Source organism: Ostrea edulis, chromosome 2 (assembly GCF_947568905.1).
Source record: "Ostrea edulis chromosome 2, xbOstEdul1.1, whole genome shotgun sequence".
Taxonomy (NCBI): Eukaryota; Metazoa; Mollusca; class Bivalvia; order Ostreida; family Ostreidae; genus Ostrea; species Ostrea edulis.
In genome coordinates, this window is record NC_079165.1 from 29,936,330 (window position 1) to 29,954,484 (window position 18,155).

General features: G+C 34.4%; 1 protein-coding gene across 1 annotated transcript in view; it reads right to left on the bottom strand.

Moving 5' to 3' along the window:
• Nucleotides 1-10,102, bottom strand: part of LOC125679337 (sodium/myo-inositol cotransporter 2-like) — a 55,384-nt gene extending 45,282 nt beyond the window's left edge. Inside the window, exon 1 of the mRNA XM_048918482.2 lies at nucleotides 9,948-10,102. Within this exon, the coding sequence (XP_048774439.2) occupies nucleotides 9,948-10,043 (96 nt within the window). The 5' untranslated portion in view covers nucleotides 10,044-10,102. The remainder of the gene's footprint in view (nucleotides 1-9,947) is intronic.
• Between the last annotated feature and the right edge of the window lie 8,053 nt (nucleotides 10,103-18,155).

The window sequence follows — 18,155 nt, forward strand, 5'->3', positions numbered from 1 at the left end:
GTGTCTCCTTTTGTACAATACATGCTGAAAACATGTTATTCAATTTGAGAAACATTAAATAAATCACAATATCCAATGTACATGCACAGCAAATCTTTTAAGCTTTGAACTAATGCAGGCAACTTTCTTGAACTCGGACGTGTCAAATGCGCTTGACCTTTGACCTTTTGACACCAAAACCGATAGGGAACATCTTCATCCCATGGGTAGTCCATATGTATGATATGGTGACTGTAGGTGGAAAGGATAACGCTTTAGAGCCCGGAAACCATATTGCTACTTCGATGTCCAGTGCACGTGACCTTTGACCTTTTGACCCCAAAATCGATAGGGAACATCTTCATCCCATGGGTAGTCCATATATATGATATGGTGACAGTAGGTGGAAAGGATAATGCTTTAGAGCCCAGAAACCATTGCGTCTACAGACGGACGGACGGACAGACAGACGGACAACCCGATTCCAGTATACCCCCCCCCCCCCCCACAACTTGTTGCGGGGGGTATAAATATGAAAGCCCAGGCTAGTTTAAGAGATATTTGAAAAGATATTTTTCTATCTATATAGTCATGTAAAATTTTTATCCCCTATTGTGGCCCAACCCTATCCTCAAGGGCCATGATTTTAACAAACTTGAATCTGCAATATGTCAGGAAGCTTTCATGAAAATTTCAACTTTTCTTACCCAGTGGTTCTTGAGATTTTTTAAAAAGATTTTCCCCGATACTCACATGTAAAATTCTGATTCCCTATTGTGGCCCCACCCTACCCCCGGGGGCCATGATTTGAACAAAATTTGAATCTGCACCATGTCAGGAAGCTTTCATACTAATTTCAACTTTCCTGTCCTAATGGTTCTTAAGAAGATTTTTAAATTACCCCACCATATTTTTGCATTTTCATGATTATCTACCATTGGAAAAAGGTGTTGCCCCTAATTTGAAGAAACTTGAATCTCCTTCACCTAAGGAAGCTTTTTGCAAAGTTTGGTTGACATTGGCCCAGTGGAATTCAAAAATGTGAAAAATTTACAGAGTCGGACAGACAGAGGAATTGGGTGATCAGAAAAGCTTACTTGCACTTTCAGCTCAGGTGAGCTCAAATGTGGTGTAAATCAAATGTGGATTCTCAAAAATTTCAAAGAACATTTAGTCAATTTGAAATCGCAGAACTTTTTCCAAATCAACAGCATCAAAACATACAACTTATCAACACTTTATATGACCAATCCTCACGATAAATTAAAAACCAGGCTTTTTGACATCAAAAAGAGCTGCTTTGTCAAAAACAAAAATGAAAATGGAAATATTCCACATCTTGTACTCAGTCATCCAAAAAATCACTTTGTTAAATTCTGTATGCACAGGTACTTTGAAGTTGATATTAACCATTCACTATCTTCATTTGTTCATTCAAACTAAGAGTTGATTACAGTCAGTACAGACTGCTCATGTTTTTTCAATAACAAAAATGATGTCCTTGACAAGTAATCTTTTATATATAACCTTGATCTTTGCTATATGACCTTCATTAAAGGTCACAAAACACTGTCTGGTCTTAACCTTTATGTCAATCTATCTCTCCACTGAAAAGATATACAACAGATATTGCTAACACTTTCACCAATGACCATGAACTAAGTCCAAGGTCATGACTTCCTTTCTCATCATAAGCCATCTTTTGCAATATGTCTAAGGTGGCTACTAGAAAAACGTCTACATTTTTCAACGTGAAATTTACAGTATTAACTTTTGTCATGGAATATCTGGTTCATACATTCATGTAGTTCAACTGTTGTGCACTAAATGTATGATGTACGTCATGTAACAAGCACATCGTATGACAGTGCCTGCTATATGCTATTAAGTGGGTCAATAACAAAATTCACTACTGCAAGGGTGGACCATGTATAAATTTAAAGGTGTCAATGGCTTCAAAATACTAAACTACAAATGAAAAGAGTACTGCTTACTTTAATGTATTCCCTTGTTACTTACTCTATTCTATTCTTCATGTTGAAAGTAATATGTTCAAAATGATACACTTTTCATTTATAAATTTGTTATATTGTTGATTTTGAAATCAAAACCCACAAATCTTGTCTATACCAGGTAAGAGTACACCTTTGCATTGCCCTTCCATATACAAGGAGCCAGGGACATGGAAATTTCACCATTTTGTTACCCTAACTCATAAATGCTGTAATACATACAGTTACGTACTATATTTCAAATTGATAATAGTAGGTCCTATAGAATCTGATAAGAAATTGAAAGATGTTATAGTCATTTTGCAAATTTTTTAAGACTTTTTATCAACTTTACACATGAAGTCAAGAGTTGCATACAATCCCTAATAACTTCAGGTGTACAAAGAAAGTGCTTATCAAGACAGAAATAGAGCTGACAGCGCAGGGTAAACAACCTCTAGAAATGTAGATCACCCTAAACTATAGTGAGCATTCCATCAACCACATTCAGGCAATAGGTCATCAGATAAATCAACTTCAATTGAAAATATGTACAAATTATTCCAGTACTGGAACCTTGTAGAGTTGCCCAATTCACTTTTCAATATTTTTCTAAATACATGTATACTTAAACATGGTATGTCTAACATTGAAAGATAAGATAAATGTCTTCAATTTGCATAAATCTCCAAAGTAAACACTCAAAACTAATATGTAGTTACCTAGTACCACCCTAACATCAGAAACCAAGGAATTTAATGTGTCTCCGGCCTTTTCTCTTTGTAAAATGTTGACCTGAGCAAATTCAAAATAGTCTAGTCTTCTTGCTGTCATCAGAAGATCATTCTATATATCCATTTTATTCACAATGGACACTACAAACACTTACATTTTATAAAAAAGTATTTTGTTTTTGATGAAATATTTTCATTTCAGACGGGTTTATCTCCCAATATAACAATCTTGTTTACATAATTCACAAATGAGAACAAGGCGATAATGGTGAAAGTCAAACACCTCTTGTTTCTATAGCAATGATGTTTCTATAGGGATGATGTTTCTATAGGGATGGTGTTTCTATAGAGATGATAGCATCACTTCGCTAGATGATTATTTGTCATCATGAACCATTTTCTCTACCAGTAGACAACAGGTATCTGATCACGCATTCACAGGTAACAGTACAGTGAAACCTATATTAGATACTTGATGATATTCAGTCTTACAGATTTCCATAAACAATCAATATGTATTAGGAAATCTTTTTACAGCTAGCATGATTTCATTTCAAATATTTGAATGTACTTTCTTAAAAGCTGAACTTTCATAACATTACAATTTGAATTAATCTTTTTGAAACATAGTAACTTGTGCAACATCATGAATTGAAGGATTTCACTTCACCTGCCCTTCATTTGCTAATGATAAATCCATAAATGCAATAAATCTCACAATGCATTTTTATGATTTAATCTCAAAAGTATTTTTTTCCAAGTAAATAATCCATTGTGACCTGATACTATAGCATCTGTTTCCTCGTTCAGTGAAACCTAATCCACCACGTTTTTCAAGGCCAAAATATTAATTTAAATAAGGTTGTTGATTATAATATTAAAAATTTTCAGATAAATTGCAAAATGTACAGTTTCATCTCATGCGAATCTAAATGGGTAAATTAAAAACAAATTAAGTTTATTTTTATTGTCACATGTACTAAGAGATATGCAAGACAAAATGCGGGGTATGTAATAATTTTTGTAATAAATCCACTTAAAAATACGGAAGCTTAATTATCAGTACTTGCATATATCCTACAGGTACCGAATTACCCTACATACTATACATGTATTTGTACAAAATGCAACCATACATAAGCTGATAGTCATAAGATAAGGTTCTGCTTGCAGACGATGCCTATCTTTCTTTTCCTCCAGTTGCCACCATTTGACATACATTGTACTTGCTGGTTTTCCAAAGACACATATATATATGTGGGTCCCCATTGCATTTTTAACCTGGTATACCTATAAATATTTGGATGGCACTGTTGGCATAGATTTTGTGCAGTGCTATTTAACTTATTTCTGTTTCAAATACTATATATTTGTTTTGTGACAAGATAAATTTTTATTTTCAGCAAGTTTTCAATGTAATAAAACTTTGTTAACTGCTTGAAATAAGGTCATCTATGAAAATGTGGAAGTGCATCGATCAAAAACAGATCTAGGGAAGTAAAAATCATAACCATTTTTAAAAGACTCTCATCTGTACAACAGCACACTGCACTCATTTCTTTTTATAGAAAGATGGATATTTCTTCATGACTTTAGATGGGGAAAGTTAAAAGAAGATTCTTGTCAGCCCCCTCAGTGGTTGATCTTGGCAAATCAGTGATCTAGCCCATCCATGCATACTGAGCTAAATTGCACATGCGAAGCAATGGAAGCCAATGAAGCATTAATTATCATTAGGGCTTGAAAAAGGCTGGACTTGTGTATTACTGTAAACCAGTGGAGTCAGTTTTGAGCAAAAATTGTACACTAAAGACATGTTTAGAAAAATTAAATTGTATTCTTAGGTTTTGCATGTGTTTATAACATCAGTATGCTTAGTAACGAACAATTATCAGTATTTAGCTATAAATCATAAGACCATTTGATTGTACAGTGAATGTATTCTATGCTGGGATTGAAAAAAATAACAGCCAGTGAATTACTTAATTAGAAGTATAACTACAAAAGATTTATTGCCAATAGGAGATTCCAATGTAAATAATATCATATATGTATGTACAATTGGTAAATAATTATGGTAAATTTACAATGAATTCACCCAAGACTTTCTTGCATTTATCATGTGTTTATCAGAACAGGTTTCAAGTTCTTTTCAAAAACCAATTCTGGCAGATGAAAAGTAAAGAAGACTTACAGAGGAATCATTTACTTAGAGTTTTTAGAAATTCCATGGTTGACAAGGTCTCTGTCATCTCATAAAGTTAAATTATCAAACTGAAAGGTGGCCACACACAAAGACATCAGAAGACGCTCACCTACAGTGTGTCAATATCTAAAGATATACTCTGATTCTAACTTTTAAACTGCTTCATGGTTAATATTTTACATGAACAAATTATTAATTACAAGAACTGTCTTGACATCATTCACAAGCGTACAGTAGTTATATAAGTAGTAATGTTACAGTGATTAGATACTATAATGAGACCACACTTATATATGATATATTACATCTATTTCTTTTGAGTTTCCACTTCCACACTGACCTTGATGTAGGGGGGGGGGGGGGCTAAAATAGGCTGGGCCTGCTGCCCTATCCCTTTCACTTCATAATTAAAATAATGTTTGAACAGTTATATGTGTATTCTTATGATACAACAGTATTATACTGTGTACTGTACAGTAATGAGACTATGGTATGCAGTATTATACTGTGTACTGTACAGTAATGAGACTATGGTATGTTTAAATTACTGTAAAGTATACCGACATTTTACAATGTACTGAAATTCTTTCTGATACATATCATTTAATTGAATGCAATGTATAATACAAACTTTTTAAGTTTGTCAAACAACTGTTTGTGTTAAAAAATATTGGAATGACTAAAGTTTGTTGCACAAGTCTGGATATAAATTGCAACTTCCTATATTTCTTCCACATTCTGGACCAAACCTGGGGATATAGTGCAGACCCCCACCCCACCCAGGCCCCGGGATAATACCTTTTTCTTTGTTATCACTTAATCTCCAAGTAAGAAGTACCATAAAGAGTTATCTAATAACATTTACATCAATTCAATTGGACCTTTTACATGTGTTCAAAATAGTCTGCATTTTTGGGATGGGGGGGAGTGGGGGTGGGGGTGGGGTGGGGTTACATCAAGGTGTTAAAAGTTATCAAACTTGCATTCATTTTGAAAGGTTTAATACAAGGTCTTTACAAAGGTATCATAGTTTGATTTGAGCTATTTTGGAATATATTTGCTTTGTATTTTGACCAACCAATAGTCTCATTCTGAAAATGTATTCAGCGTCTTCTTAAGTCATTTAAATGAGTCGTGACATCCCACATAGACGTAGTACATGTACAACACCAACAAAACTATATAATCTTTTATCTTAAAAAATAAATTCTACCTCTTTGTTCGTCACACGGAATGTGTGTGCACTGAGGCACATACTGGTGTAAGTTATGAAAGTATATTACTCCTTATTGTCATAAATCAATAATCATACAGAAATTAATAAATATAATTGCTGTACAAATCCCCAAAACATCTCAAACTTTTATCTCCAATAACTCTATGAAAAGAATTAAAATCTTTTTTTTTAAAAATAATATTTGAAAAGTGCCAAGTGTATGCAATACTCTCATACTGAAATGCAGCTGTTTGTAACAGAGAGGAGAGAGGGGACAACTCCCATCCACCCCAAATTTGTCCACATTGAAACATCTAAATCAATTTTTTCTTTTAAAAAAAAAGCTTAATATATTGATCTAGAATGTAATGTTATAACTCAAATCTAGCTGCAGAACTGTAGCTCTCTGAAAAAATATTTTGACATAACAGAGAGCTACAGTTCCACCCCTATTAAAAACCTTCGATTTACGGCGCACAAAAAGCTGCGCACGGTTGAGGCCTGATATCGTTGTATTCTTGAGTTGCTGTCTCATAAATTTAATATCAAAAAATTCTTAACATATTTTCCTACTATACTTGTGTCTAAACATACCTTCAAATATTCATTAAAGCCCCATGCGACCTGAAAACTCCCAGCTTCAAATGATTTCGTTTGTTGACGTAGCCATATTAGGTAGCCGGTCAATTCGTACCCTGTTGTTGTTGGTATCTATTCATAAAATTCGTTATATGTTATGTATTCGCTCTCCATTTATTATCAATACGAATGATTTATAGAAATAAAAAAAAATAAAGTTTTTCTAAAGGTAAAATAAGCTCTTGATTCATGAAAATGCTACTAAAGTCCTTAACACTCGTGTGGCAAGGATGGAGACCAGACCAGACTAATGAAAGACGCATTGCCGTGAGTTTAGCTATTTGAATAATTATTATTTAAAGGCACTGGGATGATATATTATTTAAAATATTTAGCTGAAATATTTGTGGGGATATTAGTTCACATTTAGACGTTATTGTGCAAGTATGGGAATTAACCAGGTTCGAATTGACCGGCTACCTAACATGGCTACGTCAACAAACGAAATCATTTGAAGCTGGGAGTTTTCAGGTCGTATGGGGCTTTAATGAATATTTGAAGGTATGTTTAGACACAAGTATAGTAGGAAAATATGTTAAGAATTTTTTGATATTAAATTTATGAGACAGCAACTCAAGAATACAACGATATCAGGCCTCAACCGTGCGCAGCTTTTTGTGCGCCGTAAATCGAAGGTTTTTAATAGGGGTGGAACTGTAGCTCTCTGTTATGTCAAAATATTTTTTCAGAGAGCTACAGTTCTGCAGCTAACTCAAATCAAGACAGTGTGTCAAAGCAGTTTATTATAGGGATAAAAAATATACATATTTGTTTCCTGTTACCAAGTTTGGGGGGTTTTTTGTTTGTTTGTTTTTTTTTTGTTTTTTTTTTTAAGAGGTTGATTTATACAACTTCAAGAAATGGACCTACACTAAGAATTATATAATTATAATCTACCAATTATAAAGTCTCCCAAACGAAGTACTGGCTGTGTAAAAGTGGCTTTTTCTGAGTACTACTAAATTTCTCCCTTGACGAAATCCATGCCAATTTAACTTCATTTAAAATATCTAGATCAGGAAGGCTTTGATTTGAAAATTTTCAAAATATTCCCTTTTTTAATATTTAATACTAGCGTCACTTGACCGCGATCCTAGTTTGTATGTCCCAACATCCTCTTATCATTTTTGATGATCTCATGTCTCTGTCAGTTCTGGTTCTAAAGTTATGCAAATTTTTATAATCAAGGTCAAAGTCAATGGGGATACTAGTTTGTAGGTCACTACACCCTTTATTCATTTCTGAAGATTCAATATCTCTATCAGTCCCAGTTTTACAGTTATAAAAGGTCATTGGAGTCACTTGACCTTGATACCAATTTGTAGATCCCATCACCCTTGAAGTATTTCTGAAGATTCCATCTCTTTCTCAGACCTAGTTCTTAAGTAATACCAAATTAATGCTCTTAGGTCAGAGGTCAAGGTCACTTGACCTTGACACTAATTTGTAGATTTTATCATCTTATCATTTCTGAAGGTCCCATGTCTCTATCAATTCCAGTTTTAATATTATAGGAATTTGTATCTTCAAGGTCAGATGTCAAGGTCACTGGAGTCACTTGACCTTGATACCAATTTGTAGACCTAATCATTCTTTCATCATTTCTGACTACCTCACGTCTCTATCAGACCTTGTTTTTTAAGTAATACCAGTTTTATTTTCCACGGTCAAATGTCACGGTCACTGGAGTTACTTGACCTTGATAGTTTGTAGGTCCTGTCATCCTCTTGACATTTCTGAAGATTCTATGTCGCTATTAGTCCTGGTTTTAAAATTATATCAATTTTTATGTTCATGGTCAGAGTTCAAGGTCACTGGAGTCACTTGATCTTGATACTAATTTCTTAATCATTATCTATTCATTTCTGAAGACCCAACAGCTCTACCTATCATATTTGTCAAGTTATATCTGTTGAATTCTGGAATTGATTTTTTTCCCATAGAGTTCCAGTCCTGGTCATGCAATGGTCAATTCAAATCGTAACTATAAGAAGGGATTGCTCCTTCTCCGAACGCTCGGCATCAATAAGAAGTGAGAATCAGGGGTCTTTTGGACATGACTTTAAAAGCAGAGGTCCAGTTTCATGCTCTTGACCATAAATATCCAAGAAAGTGTTCAAGTTACTAAATGATGTAAATCACCGAAATCACAGAGTTCTCACTGTGATGACTGCAAAGCTTTGAGTGTTAATCACAGTAACCACCTACCAGACTAGCTCCCATGCCACTGGAAGCTGCCATTTTGTTTGATTGATAAGCAAACCCAGACTGGAATAAAAATAAATTCCCAATCCGGATATGATTTTTTTTTTATTTTTTAATTTGGCAAAAAGAAATCCAGGTCAGCGGCTTCGAGTTCAGGTAGCTTGCGTAACAGGAAACAAACATATATTTCTTTGGCCTAATAAAAGAAATACCCCAAATCATTGTGTGTATGTGTGTGTGTGTGTGTGTGTATATATATATATATATATATATATATATATATATAAACTGAAAAGGCCACGACACTGTTGGTTATTTCAAACTCAAATTGAGAGAGAGAAAGAGAGAGAGAGAGAGGGAGAGAGAGAGAGAGAGAGAGAATTATATGGATTTCCTCCTGTATAATCCTGTTACTCCATTACATTATATACAGTACTATACAGTACCATAAATACGGAAACTATATAGTTGATTTCCGTTCTATAAACACTTTTACCTACATTTATCTTCTCTCGTCAATATGTCACATCATGCATTATACAAGTTGCCTAATATTAAACGTCGATTGGATTTTTTTTTTCAAGCGTCATAGACTAGAGTTATTTACTAAAATCTAGGCCTACTTTAAATAACATAAAATTTTCTGCAAATTATAATTCAAAGAAAGCAAGGAACAACTTCAACAAGAAGTCTTTCCTACAGACAGTAGTTACAACTTAAGAAATTTATTCAATTTCACTCCATTGACTAAATCATGGGCTATGCGTTTCGCTGAGCTGTGCTAGCGTATTAACTCTTAGTGGGAGCTGTGCTAGCGTATTAACTCTTAGTCTTAGTCGGGTAAATGTCATATACTTTATTCCAATTACTGATAAAATTTCGAACTCCTGTGCTCTTGTTGAGGTTTATTCCCCCGTACTGCAGCTCATTTAATCATTCTCAGTGACACTTTATAATTAAACGTTTTAAATACATACCCATAATCCTATAAACAAAACAAATGCAAAATATCCACCAATGACAATAAAATCCCCGTAATGTAACCGTGTCCCTTCTACTGTCTCTTCCCCCATCTCTCTTCACTATCCGTCTGCCGCGCGTATATTCTAGAAGTGGCACACTTTGTTACTACGCACGCGTGATTGAGATCGCTAGAGTTATCAGCCCCTACTAGTGAGCGAATCAACTGAAAAGAAACATTTATCACAGCAAAGTTCATGTACTTGAAGTGACTTTTAATATTGATATTTCTAATAGGAGATTTCTTGGGCTTAATTCTAAATTGTGAGAATATGGAAAAACTGTACAAGGTCAATTTTAAGATGATAATACACTGCACGATATATTTCGGATGCTTTTAAACATAATTTATGTTCTAATGTACGTATATGTACGATATGATATACTCGTCATAGTGTTTGTTACTGCACCAATTCGATCTTTTCCTCTGGCTTGTTTGTTTTGATTTGATTTTTTGTTTAAATTATATATGGCCCTTTGATCATTATATATATAGCGTATAATTGATTAATTCTATTCCATATTTCATCCATATAAAAGCATATACCTACAATCTATATACATGTGTATATATGTATTTGTTCTTAATTTTGATTTAAGTTTTGAACATGCGTATCAGAATAAACAAAACGTTTCGTATTCGCATAGTTAATTAAATCATCGCATCCATAGAATGAATCTGTCCGTTGATGATGGGTCGATTTAATTTACCGTGATGTAGGATGTCGATCACGGATGCAAATCTTTTACACTAGGAACATCCGAGATGGATCTAATCCTACTTTAATGCATAACAAGAATACTACTAATTATGGGATTGAGAAATTTCACCTCGCGACAAGATCTGCAGTCTAGGACGAGGCTTTCGTCATACGAAGGTCTCCCTATCCCTCGCGAACGAAAGTATCAAAATAAACTTGAAAGTCACACTACGGAGTTAGGGGCGTGTTACAGTAATGTCTTTTTGTTAATTAACGGTAGGTCAAACTTACTTATAGGTGACTATAAAAACAGAATTATCAGAGACAGAATCAAAGTGAAAGACGGAATATTGTTAATGGATAACAAACAAGAAAAAATAAATGCCCTGAGTGAACAGTTAATTACATTGAATGTGGTAACTTATCAATAGATAATTGTTTTAAAATATTTAATTTCAATACATCATAGATAATCATTCAACATTTAGCTGGACATCAAATTTTTTATTTTTAGTCTTTGCATTTGAGATGAGACTCGTCAAATTAATGTGTTGTATCTTTTCCTACATAGAATAATAATGGACTACCTGCTCTTTCTAAATATTCATTTAGTTTATTTTTCTTTCTGTTATGTAGTTTCCTGTGGGGAGAGGGTACAACGAACGGACATACTGGCGGTGTGTTGACAACGCTAATATGTATATGCATAGGCGGATCCAGGAATTTGTATTTTAAAAAGGGGGGTCAACCAAATGATCTTTTATGTACCTTTTACAACCTCCACTTATACCCAGTTACCCCTTGGTTGTGTACATAACATCTTAGGGAGATCTGAGACAGCTTTTTATATATGAAAATGCTTAGTTTATTTATTACTTGTTTCCAAAGTTCTATAGTCATTCTTTTCGCAATGAAAACAATTAGCTGATTTACTAGTAAAGGTTATTCCCAATAGGCCGTTGTGTGTGGGGGGAGGGGGGGGTAACTGGTGAAAAATCCTGCATTTTAATCATTTCCTGACACTTCTTTTTCACTTTCAAGTTGTCTACTTCTTTAAAAATAAAACTTTTATGTTACATCAATCTAATCAAAATTCGCTCACGTACTCGCATACATGTATGCGAGTACGCGAGCGGATCTAACATCTAATTTTAATTAGATTGATGTTACATATTCTTAAGAGATACTTGTATCTGACAAAAATATTAGAAATACATATCAACAGTCTTATTTATCCTAGAATTAAATAATATACCGGTGTTGATAAATTTGAATGATGCATTTATCAAATGTACAATGAGTATTAAATGTATACATGCATATGTGTTCCCATGTAAGTATCCAACTTTCATATCATTTTGACTCAAAGACTCTTAAAATTTCCATCCCCCATGTATTTTTTTTTTCTTTCAAATAACCTATTTGGAACGGAGTTGTTTGCGGCCGAAGTTGATTTGACTTGAACGCATTTTATTGAATATAATATAATATATATATATATATATATATATATATATATATATATATATACACACACACACACACACAAACGGATCAGAAGCAAATTCTTACGACTTACGAGTTCTCCTCGAAATTGCACCACCACTTCCAAATGAATGAAGTCCTAACTTGTTTTTATCTACACCAATACGCTCAAAACAATTTTCTCACTCAAGAATAAGAAATTGGTTTGTTACGAGAGCTTAAATTATGTACACCCCCCACCCTTTTTTTTTTTTTTTTTTTTTATTGTAGTGCTCTGTTCAACAAAAACTCGCCTCCTTCTGCTAGTTCCGCTACCTTTATATATTTTTTAAGACACGCAACAGGACACGTGTATCTGTTTGTTCAGATTGCAATGAAAAGTTTGTTACCTCCTCAAAATTGCCCGTCTTACTTCTCGGGATAACAGTTTCTACATGTGACGGTAAAAGTCCGATAATTTTAAAACCAATTCAAACCAGCTCATCAAACCTTATGAAACCTGCAAGAGCTAAACCAAACATACAACAAATTCTGAACACCCCCCCCCCCCCACCCCCCCCCCCCCCCCCCCCATTCTAGTGAATTGCCTAAACAAGAATTTTTTAATAAGATATTTAAAACCTTTATAAACCTAGTACCGCTTAACAATACTGATCTGTTTACATTGGTTATGTCAAATGAAGATCCTGCTGTTTTATTATGCCAATATTTAATTGCAACTTTCAATACAAGAAAACAACAAGAAAACAACATACATGTACAATATAATTATGTGCATGTATAAGATGCAAGTTGATTACTGCAACATAGTAACTATGCTTGTACTATATGAATATCTGTTTTGTGTGTTTATTATGAATTGATAATTTTGATGGACTTTGTCAATGTACATCATTCTGCTCCTCTGGAGGCCCAAATTGGTCGAATAAATATTCTTAAATCTTAAATTCTTCTTGAAATTCATGCTTCCACAAAATGCTGGGGGGATGAATTAAGCAACGCCGCCAAACGATATCGTGTGCACCATTCTGCGACTTTGTCTGCATTGCTTTCTCTTGCTATTTCACGCAAGCTAGCTCTAGGTTGCCCTGCTTCTCTCCGTTGCGAAGTAGCGGATCTATGTGTCTACCAAAAAACGAACAAACAAACAAACAAAAAACACAACCAAAAAATAAAAAACCAACACCCCCCCCCCAAAAAAAAACACCCAAAACCTAGCTAAACCTTTGAAAAATCCTACATAATGGTCCCAAAATACTTTATATATTCTGTAACACGGGTAAAAAACACATAGCACATATGTCCACAAACTTATATGCCAGGCACTCACATAGTTGAATAAAGACATAGTCTGAGTGAAAACAGTCTGTATAATGAACACGGTGGGGTTTTTTTAATGCAGGAAATATGTACCATACTTAAAAAAAGGGTAAATTTTAATAAAACATTTCTTTGTGTTTAATCTCAGAACAACAACACTGGATGGAAGTTTTTCTTCGTGAACAACACTGTTTCGATGTGAACCGTACAACACTGTTTCGATGTAAACCTCTGGCAAAACATTTATATTCTACACTTTGAAGGATCTGTTTTTATTTATTATGGTTGACTGAAAATTGATGATGTCCATTTAGGTGCAGCCAATACACCTTGGCCTTTACAAGCGATAAGATGCTTGGCAGCTCTGGAGATCAACCTTACCGGAGGAACAATCCATAGTTGTCTTCGCTCCAGTCAAAAGGAAAAGCATCTACATCCGAGGTTAAAATGTTAACAAATTGTGAATAAAACTTTCTTACCTTGTAATTATCAGATCTCCCTAAAATGTTATGTACACACGCAAAGGGTGTAAATGGGACAGGGGTGGAGGTTGTGAACAGTTTTAAGTGCTAGAACACCCACCCACCCCCTTTCACAAATCCCTGAATCCGCCTATGCTTCTTTGAAATTTTCCTAACGGTAAAAACATACAGTTACAGTTCATTTTCCAAAACCTGTTTTCATGGACAATAAAAAAAAAATTATCCCATGAATTTCTTGTGCATATAGGCAGATGCATATGCCTTGTTATAAATTTACATACTGAACCTACACTTAAGATTCATTTTATACCGACAATACTGACGTATACTTCGTATATTGTAAATCCGGAAAATTTTCATGTCGATAATGCATTTGCAGAAATATTTTTCTAGAAATAAACCAGAAATAATAAAAGTCAATTGTAATCTGGACCATAATTCCTGCATTTTTTCAGTTTCACTTAATTTCTACTCCAGAACCACTAGGCCAGATTCAATAAAACTTGGTACAAATCATCCCTGGGTGGAGGGAATTCAGGTTTGTTAAAATGATGGGTCATGTCCCCACTGAACGGGCAAGGGCATCGTCGAAACCCACGGGTTTTCTCTCCGTTAAACTGCATTCAAACCAGTTTAACGGAGAGAAAATCCGTGGATTCCGACAATGCTGTAAGGAGATAGACAAGAATAGGCAACAATAGGATGGGGTCAATTTAAACAATCTAATTAAGATTAGATGTTAGATCCGCTCGCGTCCTCGCATACATAACAATAGCAGGGCCACACTTAATCATACCAGCAAACGTTCTACAGTTGTGCGGATTCAAGCTTTTTGTATGCCCCCGTAATTAAGTCGGTTGGTGTATTGTTCTTGTCTGTCTGTCTGAAACTTTAACCAAGCACATAAGGTTTTTAGTGGTGAGAGATAGAACTTCCATATTTCTTACGTTCATTTCTTGTGATAAGACTTTCTTAAATTAAAAGTTTTAACTTTTGATTTTCACCCTGAGTTCAATTTACCTTTAAGAAAAACTAACCAAGGCAATATTTCCTGAACCATATTTTGTATATATAGATTCCTTATGACAAAACATTTCATTTGGGGCTAGGTAGGCCACAACATGGGGTCAAAATTTTTCATGGGAATAATGATTGAAAAAAAAACCCAACAAAAAACCACAAACTTTAAAAATCACAACAGTTTTAACCAAGGTGACTAGGGTGTAAGATGTGACCCATGGGTCTCTCGTTATTCGTTGTCAGCTGAAGTGAAGAAGACCTTTAAACATCAGAGACACTAACACCACATCGCCATATTGGCCCTGCATTGGAGTCGGAACCACTACGGGGGGCATTTAATTTAAAGGTTTGGTAGTGGCCTTCCTGTTCTTCTTTGAGATGAATTCAACCTCATTTAGCTCAATAGATTTAAAGAGGATTTTGAAACATTATAGATATAAGTACTATATACCAAATTGGTCCTGCTGTGACACAGGGCCTCGGTTTTAGCGGTCTCATCCGAAGGACCGCCCCATTTAGTCGCCTCTTACGACAAGCAAGGGGTACTGAGGACCTAATCTAACCCAGATCCCCACGGGACAAATTACAAATTTCCCAGTATATGCATATGCATTTTACATTCTAATAAAACATACATGAGCATCGCTTGACCAGTCAGATAGAGGGACAGTGCCCCCCCCCCCCCTCCCCGTTCCAAGAGTCTATAAAATGCTCGAGAAACATTTTCAAAGTTGGGGGGGGGGGGGATTGGAAGTTAACGTGTTTGTCAAAAAGAAATTTGTTAACACGCAAATAAAAAGCTAAAACAAGAACCGTAGCTTTCTCTGATCTTCAAAATCCCAAATCGTAGGGGTGTGTGTGTGTGTGTGTGTGTGTGTGTGTGTTGTATCCCCCAGCTTAATTTCCTTAAATCGATGGGAAGGGGGTGAAGATGCAGAGCTCATATATCGCTAAATAGTTTTAACCCATGACTTAGAACTTTTAAGATTACAATCTTGTTATTCAGTACTACTGTTAAAAAATAGTGCGGGTGAGTGGGGGAGTCACCCTACCCAATATATCTTCATTTACATGAGAAAAAATCAAATAATTATCATTGTCAATGGGGAGGGGGGGGGGGTCTACGTGCCTATTACTTTCGGGGCCCCACTCATTTTATAAACGAAACATTTTCTGTGTGTGTACTACGAAAGCCTTCTAGTATCATATTAAAAAAAAATCACATTCCATTATATCGTAATTACGAGATCTTTTCTCGTAATTACGAGATAATTATCTCGAAATTCCGAGAAAATATTGATATAAAGCCGAGTTGCACAACTTATGGGTAATCTTGGAAACGTTTGACACTATTCTCTGTTTGTTGATTGGTCAGGAAATCGAAATGATCTTATTCAAAGTGTGTGTGACGGTACATTTTGTCGTCCGGTGTCGCATGATTTAGGAATGCTAAATACCTATAATTTTCGTTCCGGGTTATCATTTACGTTCCGGTCCGCGTAAGTTTAGTTCCGGTCATAATCACACTTTTAAGAAATATGAAATGCATATGTTTACGCACATTTCTTGTGGGTTCTATTTCTTTCATCGGGTTATACAATAATCAAAGACTAATATCATTAGAACCAAAATATTTATACGTCTATTTTCATGTTTTCAAAATTTGTCAGATCAAAAGGTGTTTATTCTTGTTTTATTACGGTGGTTTTGATCTCCAATTCAAAGGATTGTAAACTGGAGGTGTGAAACCTGTATATATGTAGATAGAGTTGTTACATGACTCCTTCTACAATATGTACCGACAAAAACCCTCACCATTATTAGATGTACATGTAGCATCAGGTACTTATCTACATGTAGGGATGAGACTTATTGAACTAAGTTTGGATTTTTATTTATCTATTTTATTTTTACAAATCTAGACTATATACTCAAATGTGTACAATATTTTTCTTTTTTATTGATCATTGCCATCATATATCTTTAATGATCAAATCATTTCGTATTGGTTCACATAAAAATTAAGGTTATACATTATCACAGGAGCTCATTTTAGAGAGTTTATTATTTGTTTTGTAAACAGAGATTGCGGTATGTTATCGTTTACGAAATTTTTAAAAGAAATGGATATCGATCTGAATTTATTATATCTTTCACATTTCAAGCATTTTTGGGGTAAATGTGTCATCTAAAAGTTAAAATTTGTGACAATGCAAAATTAAGATGCTTTATATTACAAATATTTCACCTGTTTGTATACATAAAAAGACTCAAGTCTTTGTTTACATAACACAGATCTAAGGCTAAAATATTGCTTTTATTCTTGCATTCAGAAAGTCAAAAAATTTTGGCTGTCCATATTAAATGAGTTATTTTTTTAATGTTTAACATCAGAAATGAAAAATATTTTTATCAAAAATCGTGAACCAGTCCCTTTAAGAGATTGAGTACGCGTGTGAGAGAGAGAGAGAGAGAGAGAGAGAGAGAGAGAGAGAGAGAGAGAGAGAGAGAGAGCTATGGCATTAATCCCTGTACATGAATGTTACTAAGAAAGTTAAGCCAAAAGATGCATACATTTAAAGCGCTAAATAGTGGTTTGTTAAAATATGATATTTACATATTATAGATATTTTAAATTGAAATTTATCAATATATTAAATGAAACAAGTCAAACATGTAATAATTTAATGAGATTAACAAAAAGGCGATCACGGCCTCCATTGAAAATGGTATTGGAATCGTACAATAATTCCAAATATTCAGTTGCATTTAACAATTCAGCATCTAATCACAGCTAAATATTCTCTACAGAGATACCTATAGTTATCTCACCCCCCCCCCTCCCACCTATTGCGGCCGGCGACAATATATTCAAATGATCTATTGTCTCCGACGACAGTATGTACCGTGATGCAAAAAATATGCCTTGTCTCGGCGCATATTATCATCGGCGACAATATGTAGTATATGTACCAAAGGACATGTACCGAGAGGGTACGTGCATATCGTCGCCGATGATATGTTCCAAACGACAATATGTATTACAAAAATCTTGAACTTTCAAATTCATACACAGTTACAATAAGCATTATGATAGTTTAACCTTATTATTAGCTTATGTCATCGTAAAACTTGTAAAATTTAATTGATTTAATTA